Source organism: Glossina fuscipes, unplaced genomic scaffold, assembly GCF_014805625.2.
Source record: "Glossina fuscipes isolate IAEA_lab_2018 unplaced genomic scaffold, Yale_Gfus_2 59505, whole genome shotgun sequence".
NCBI classification, from domain to species: domain Eukaryota; kingdom Metazoa; phylum Arthropoda; class Insecta; order Diptera; family Glossinidae; genus Glossina; species Glossina fuscipes.
The window spans coordinates 1-7,824 of NW_024002209.1; the positions used below are offsets into that span (position 1 = coordinate 1).

Consider the following 7,824-nt stretch of genomic DNA (forward strand, 5'->3'; position numbering starts at 1 on the left):
GCCAATTCTGGCCGTTTCTGGTCAATCGCTATCTTCAAACGGTCCAGCTGTTGACAGTAGAGATCAGAATTTAGCGTTTGGCCATATGGAAGCAACTCATAATAAATCATCCCCTTCCAGTCCCACCACATGCATAGCAAAACCTTCCTGGACGTTTGAGGTGCTTCACCGCTCTTTGACCACGATCGTTTTCGCACAGGGTTATCGTATGTGATCCATTTCTCATCTTCAGTCACCATCCGTTTAAGAAATGGGTGTATCTCATTCCGTTTGGCCAAGGCTTCGCAGATGGAAATTTGATCCATCATGTTTTTTTCTGTTAATTGGTGTGGCACCCAAACATCGAGCTTCTTTTTGAATCCAGCTTTGTGTAAATGGTTTAAAACTGTTTTATGGTCGATTTTTAGCTCCTGGGCGATGTTACGACTGCTAATATGCCGGTCAACTTCGATCATTTCTCCGATTTTATCGACATTTTCGACGACCGGCCTACCTGTGCGAGGTGCATCTTTAACATCAAAAATTCCTGAACGGAATCTACGAAACCAAAATTGCACATAATTGGCTGTTACAATATCGGAACCATAAACACCATTCACAATTTTAGCCGCCTGGCTTGCATTTTCGCCTTTGTCAAAGAAAAACTGTAAAATGTACCCAATTTTCACTTTGTTCACTTCCATTTTTAACACGCTGTAACTCACAACTGAATGCACCAAACAAAAAACAGCAAAAGAATTTTTTTTACTGCGAAATGTCACCTATCCAACGAGCATAAATCTGAAATTGTTTGATCGATACTTTACGAGAAATCTATCAGTGCAGCCATCTACCGAAAAAATAATGGATTTATTTTTGCCCAAACTAATATAAGATTTACTTATAAATAAATGCGTTTTACGGTGAAAAGGAGTCGATAGCATCAATTCGGCATACAAATTATTCGTACCAGAATTGGTCTAGTCTATGTAGAGGTTCTCAAAAAAAGTAAAACCTTATGTGGCAAGAAAGTGTAATTTTTGGATTTGTGTGACAAACATCGGTGAAAAATAATAAAATCTTTAATAAGTAAATCTAATATGCTAAATATAGATCACGTCAGTTAACGTTCCAAAATCGACGCTTTCATAGAAATTTCATGAAAATGAAGTATAATTTTTAGCGTATTATATATGCTAAATAGGTATGTATCGTTTCAGCTTTTCCATATATTCAAAGTGACGGTCTCTACAAAGCGATAGACCTTCTTAGCAAACCCGTCGATATCGGTGTCATATAGAAGCGTTTGAAAAGTCGAATGCAACAAGCTTTGTGGATTAGTTTCAAATTAAATAAGGTGGATCTGATGAAGGTTACCTTAACAGTTCCGTCTGGATGTAAATTAAAGATCTTAGGAAGGAGAATGCAACAAGCAAATTGAGTTGGTTACGACCTAAACATGCCGCTATCCTCGACGTGATGATTTTCACCACAATCACGTTGACAAAAGTAATTAACACAAAATTTATTTTCCACTTTTAAGCTCATTCAAAGAAAAGATTATTGAACAAATATTCACAAAATGTATGATTTTATTGATCTATTTAAAAAAATTTTAAATGTAAACTAATGTAAACGATGAAAGGTAAAATTGATTATCTCATCATCAGATTTTCCCTTCATACAAATATGCATACCAAACCAAACACGCGCATAGGTTATTAGGTTATAGGAATGTGTACTTTGTCAATATAATGTGATATCGCGGCGGTAAATACTTAACAGAATTATTGCGCATGCAAATAATGAGAATCATAGAGCACGCACTTAAACGATTGCTAATGCGATACAGCTACTTTTGCCTTGCCAGCGATAGCATAAGTTTTTAAGATGCACATTGCTTTCAGTTAGTTAGCAATGTTTGATCGAGATTAGTTTCACTCAAAAATGGAAAGTCTATCTTTCTCGCGAAATGAACATTTTATTTTCGTTTGCAGTTGTAATGATCATTTAACCGTCTACAGTTTCTTATCGCTTCCAAAACTTTACACGCCGTCGGATGGACGTCCCCATTTAATATTCTTTGCAAACCTTCGCTTATTTTAATGCCTCGACATCATATGGTATTTCGATATTAACACAAAAAATATGCTGACAATACCTCAATCGACTAGCACAACCTAAGCTTCAAAACGTACTTCCCTGCTTTCAGCTGAATTTTTTGGGATCGTGAAGCACAAAGAAACAAAGCTTGAAATTTAATGTGAAGAGCACAATTAAATCGTTCAATATATTTCTGAAGTACGTTGCGTTTTCACGGCCCACCAAAAAGTAGTAATAATTTTAAGAATATTTTAAAAATAGTAGGAAAAATGGTGATAACAAAGTGAAACTAATAATTGCATTATGCAGTCAAAAGGGAATATGTCACCGTTTAAGATGTTCGTGACCCTTATAGTGGGTTTTCTGCTCGGTTTTGCGTTTGCTCAACTTCTCTTTACAACAAACTGTAAAATAACGCCGGTAATCACCATCTCTACATCTATGAAAACAAAATTATCAAATTGTGAAAACCCTCCAAAAGTTAATTATCAACTCTACGGAGATAATGAAGATGTCATAAATAGTACAAATTTGCAAGCTTGGCAATTAACGGAAAACGGCGAGTTAATTGAGTTTTCAAATCAACGTCAACAACGTAAAGTAAATCGAACTTTGGCGAATCGCTTATTCAGTGAAATTAGAATAGTATGTTGGATTTTGACGGGACCCAAAAACCATGCTAAAAAGGCCATACACGTGAAACGTACTTGGGGGTCGAGATGCAATAAATTACTTTTTATGAGTTCAGCAGAAGATAAGGAGTTAGGAACAATTAAATTGGCAGTAGGCGAAGGACGTGGAAATCTATGGCACAAGACAAGAGAAGCAATGAAATACATCTATGAAAATCACTATGATGATGGTGATTGGTTTCTGAAGGCCGACGATGACACGTAAGTTATAAGCAAAATATTTACATTTTAATATAAAAGAAAGAGGAAATTGCTTTTAATTATGTAGCTATGTTATATTAGAAAATCTGCGAGCATTTCTCTACTCTTTTTCTACGGATGCACCAGTTTATTTCGGCTGTAAATTCAAAAAATATGTGAGACAGGTATTGTCATTTAAGTCGAACTACAGTTACATAAATATGTTTGCACATGCGCTCTTCTCGTTCCCAGGGCTACATGTCTGGTGGGGCTGGTTACGTCTTAAGCAAGGAAGCTTTACGTAGGTTTGCATTGGAAGCTTATCCTAATCGTACTATATGTCGCCAAAGTAAAGGCGGTGCGGAAGACGAACAAATGGGTTATTGTTTACAAAACGTTGGCGTTGTAGCTGGCGATTCGCGGGATGATCAAAAGCGTGGCCGATTTTTCCCGTTTAGGCTGCATGACCTTATCGTACCCAAGAATAAATCGAGCTGGTATTGGCGCTACATTTTTTATGCGACTAAAGCTGTAAGGATTATTAATTCTATTAACAATAAACATAAAATTGCGCAAAATGCAAATGCAGAGAATGGGTAGATAACAATTGACGAAAATAAAAAATATCAGATGGTCGTCTTATCGTTCCGTATCTAGAATACACTTAAAAATATCCGCGATCAAAGTAAACCGCAATGGTTTTTTTAAAATCAGATTCAAGTACGTCGTACCATGAACCCACTACACGACAAATAATTTTCACATGTTGATAGAATATTTTATTAAAAGCAAGAAATCGAGTTGAAGCATAGATATTCAAAACTCAAAAAATTCGTACGGGTTTTCTTTACTGCAAATGTCATCTTGTGGTGAAGATTCGTGCAGAGTTGGGAAAAAAAGCCTATAGGTGGAATGTTTTAAAACCAAAATCGAAATACATTTCATAATATAGTATACAGTGCAACTTCCCATATTCGATTATCCGGTCTGTACCTCTTATTTGCCGCTATTTTTGAAATGTTTCTGATTCTAATGAAGATCGTTCAAATATTCCAGTATCAGTATAAAATTCAAGTAGACATCTGCACTATATTCAAAAGAACTATTGAAGAACATCGTTTTTAAATTCTGCACTTTCCTCGAAAATAGAAAAATAAAAAATATAACCTTGTCTCAACATGAATATACCACTTCCAAATCCACCACTATTACGCACTACTTCCGGCGACGTTCATAGAAATCACATTAGACAAATGAAGTCATAAATCATAAATATTTTTAGATGTTCGCAAACTCCAAAAAGAGGAGTAGGACCTTCGCCATCATCTACTCCTGATAAAGATGTAGCATCTTTAGTTGTTACAGTTATATCCAACTTATTTGTTAAGTTCTTCAATCAAGTTATGCTGATATTCCCTAAAATTTGCAAAATAAATCTCTTGACAATCAGTCCCTTAGACCAAAATTTTAATGCCGATGATAGGTGAAAGCTTATGAAACCAAAAGGGACAAGTGACTTTGATCAGGGATCTAATCTAATCTAACTAAAACTTCGAAAACCACAAATCCGTATAACTGAAAAAATGCTTTCGTAACTGAATTCTATTATTTTCTTTTAGGGTTTAAGATGCTGCTCCAATAATGCTATCTCGTTTCATTACATCCAGCCAGACTATATGTATGTGTTAGAGTATTTAATTTATAATCTCAACGCTTTTGGTATATCCATTGAGCATCACTTACCGCTCAAAAGGAACACTAGTAAGTTGCTGGAAAAATGGCGAAATGAGGTCTCAGACAATTTGCTACAGTCTAATAATTTATACTAAAAACAAAATTTTTTAAAATTGTGATTTCAAATATCATACGCACACCATTAAACTTATTGTCAAATAAAACGCAGACTTCTCTTCTTTTTACATAATTATACGTAGCGAAAGGAGAACGTTGCTGATTTAAAATGTCGTATTTTTATATTGTTTAGTTCTAATTTCTTCTTTTTGTGGCGCCAATTATTAACATTTCTGTCTCGTTTACAAGCCTGTAGCAAACACGTATTTTTCGGGGAAAAACACGAGCATTTTGCCAATTTTTCCTAAAACGTATTCGGAAAGCCTTTTTTCCACCGATTTGTAAGTAAACAATTTCGTTTGCAATTTACAGTTGTTATACTCTACTCTTGTGTTACAGGGTATATTAAATTAGCGCGAACGTATGTAATAACCCGAAGGGCTTAAATAGACTGACTTTTTATTATAGCGATCGATTCGAAATCACTTTTTAAATCGATCTAAGCTTGTCTGTCCGTCTGTTATCAGTCCATTTGAATTTGAGTTGAAGCATTGTCAAACCAGTGTTTTTTCAGCCTATCTACTTCTTTTTGTATCGTGCCTAAATGAATCGTAAATTAATTTTAGGATGTCTGACCTGGTGCAGTATTTGACGTTGGCGGATTAGTTTGTAAAGAGCTTTGGAACCATAGTTGTGAAGCTGCAGCTTAGGCTCAAGCCATCCACTATTGGCTATGAATGGTAGTTAACGTGAAGTAATGCTCCATGATCATTGAAGTAAAGAAACATAATTTTAGACGAACGTTACTTTCTAACTTGCTGATAAATAATCCGAAGAACCGAAAAACCTCCTTTTCTTTCAGTAACATTATATTTCGTTTACTCAAGTTTTTGCTTTTGGCAATTGGGGTACTTCGTTTTCGTAAAAAAAAAATTTTTTCTTTCTTATAATCTATCTAGCTCTCTAAATATCTTTGTTTACTGTGTTTTTGATAGTTACGGAGACAATGGGTTTTCTGAGTTACGTGATAATCTCATGGTGTGGGAAGATTGAAAAAATTAAGGCAATGTTCGATGGGTGCCGCTATCTAGAGCTCTGATCTAGTGCCTCTGCCTGTAAAAGACCAACTCGTAGTGTAGCGTGCGGTCCTTCACCTCCATCTTCGCCTATATCTCATACGTTGATTTATTCGAGCGTTCCATCTTTGCTGGCAAAGAACATTAGCGTTTCCTCCATCGTTGACAGAGCTGGTAGCACAAAAGCTACAAATAAGACGGGGAGACCTTCCCGTTTTAGCTGTACTGAGATGGCAAGTATATCTTCTCCCAATGGTGCCACTCAGACTAATCTGTCTACATCTCCAGGAAAATTAATAAAAATAATACCTAGCTGTTCGGGCATGTTCGCTGCTCACCATGGTGGGCAAGTCGCATGAGCTGCACGAACAAGTGTAGTTTCTCCCTCTAATTTCCCCGCAAAACAAAATATTTTATGTGTGAATCCGATCATTTCTAACACGAGCGAAGTCTGCTTGACGGCAATACCCTCCAATATTTATGAGTGTGCACTATTTGTGTCACATATTTCACAATTCTTTCCAGGTTTTTAGAAAAGATTGGTTGGATCGCATTGGTTGATGTTTTTATTACCGTACTTACTGCCGTCCCGGCCATCTCATTTGAACTTCCTGCTCGTCCCGACGTTCAATTTATTGCCAATGGAGCGAAAATTGCCAATAAACTGTTATACGAGTCTTGACCCTATATCTCCCCAAATGCCAATATATCTATTTATGAAAAACATTTTGCCTTCTTTTGTGACGTGGCCGAAAAGTCTAAGCCTTCTGATATAGCCATAGCGCTGGAGGACTTCAATTTGCCACAAGTCATTTGGTTTTATAGTGATAATTCTGGCTGTATGGTCCCCACTTCAACATATGATATAGCTATTGTGCTTTTCTATGAATTATTTGATCGTAATTAACTACAATAAAACCCTTAATTGTAATGGCGATCACCAATGTTGTTGCAAATACCTTCAACTGCTGATTTCGATTTGATTGTTCATTGTTCGTATCTGATAAAAAACTCGGTTTCAATTTCTATCTTGGTCATTTCAGAGAACGACGTTTTATATGGTTTGAGATCTCTCTATAGTTGTGCGGCTGGTAGAATTCCATCATGTATACTCAAATCATGCTCTGATGAATTAGGTGCTATCAGTCCTTGAGATCAGGTGTTTTCCCTTTGTGTTGAAAGAGTGGCTTCCTTATTCCGCTTCACAAATATCAGAACAGACTTTACGTTGAAAGCTATAGAGGCATTACCAAGTTGCGCGTCTTATCTTAATTTTTTGAGCGAATTGTTACTCAGCATTTAGCTTTCGCTATCAAGTGTTCTACTTGTGTGAAGATCAACTAATACGAGTCTCTTAGAGTTTATTTGCCGTGTTTTCAATGCTTTTTCCAGTGGCTCACGCAGGAATGTCGCATATAAGTCTCTGGCTTTCCTTTCTACTTAGTGAAGTAGATAAACTCTTATCTGCATAACAGGTCGTTCAGGGTTCTGTTTAACTTCATTATCTCAAATGAATTCCCCATGACGTCGGGCGTCCCTCAAAGCAGCCACTCATTTAGTTTATACATTAATGATCTCCCATCGGTGATTAGATTCAGCCGTACGCTGACGATGTCAAACTTCTTTCTTCTTGGAATCGCAATTATATCAATATCAAACTGACTGAAATATTTGGTTATGTAGTGCTCGTTAAGTTTTATGAAGTTAAATCTATTATTATTATTATTTTAATTTTAGACTAGTGAAATAAACTCTTAGACCAAAAAAAAGACATTGAGCACTAGCAACACAGGCTATCGGCTCTAATTTATGTAAATAAATGTACATTAGATAATCAGCTTAGTAGTATTAATAAAGTAACATATTGAATTGATATTCTGTTCTGAAGCAGATTTTAGAATGTCCAAAAGGTTAATCGTTCCAAATGCAATACTTCTAGCCAAGGAAAAGTTGAGGCAGTCGCAGAGAATGTGCTTTATAGTAAGAGTTTGTCCACAACAGCA

At 36.0% G+C, this 7,824-nt stretch overlaps 1 protein-coding gene across 1 annotated transcript; it reads left to right on the forward strand.

The window, feature by feature from the left end:
- The first annotated feature begins 872 nt into the window (after positions 1 to 872).
- LOC119643249 (glycoprotein-N-acetylgalactosamine 3-beta-galactosyltransferase 1-like) lies at positions 873 to 4,915 on the forward strand. The gene is made up of 4 exons (XM_038042593.1): positions 873 to 2,975; positions 3,043 to 3,139; positions 3,207 to 3,485; positions 4,574 to 4,915. The coding sequence occupies exons 1-4, from the start codon at positions 2,386 to 2,388 to the stop codon at positions 4,781 to 4,783; spliced, it is 1,176 nt and encodes a 391-aa protein (XP_037898521.1). The 5' UTR covers positions 873 to 2,385; the 3' UTR covers positions 4,784 to 4,915.
- The last annotated feature ends 2,909 nt before the right edge of the window (positions 4,916 to 7,824 follow it).

What these genes read in the sequence shown, in the direction of transcription:
- LOC119643249 (XM_038042593.1), top strand. Translation starts at nt 2,386, where the DNA reads ATGCAGTCAAAAGGGAATATGTCACCGTTTAAGATGTTCGTGACCCTT. An exon ending in CTGAAGGCCGACGATGACAC is followed by an intron (nt 2,976 to 3,042) that starts GTAAGTTATAAG and finishes TTAATTATGTAG; the next exon opens with CTATGTTATATTAGAAAATC. An exon ending in TTTTTTATGCGACTAAAGCT is followed by an intron (nt 3,486 to 4,573) that starts GTAAGGATTATT and finishes ATTTTCTTTTAG; the next exon opens with GGTTTAAGATGCTGCTCCAA.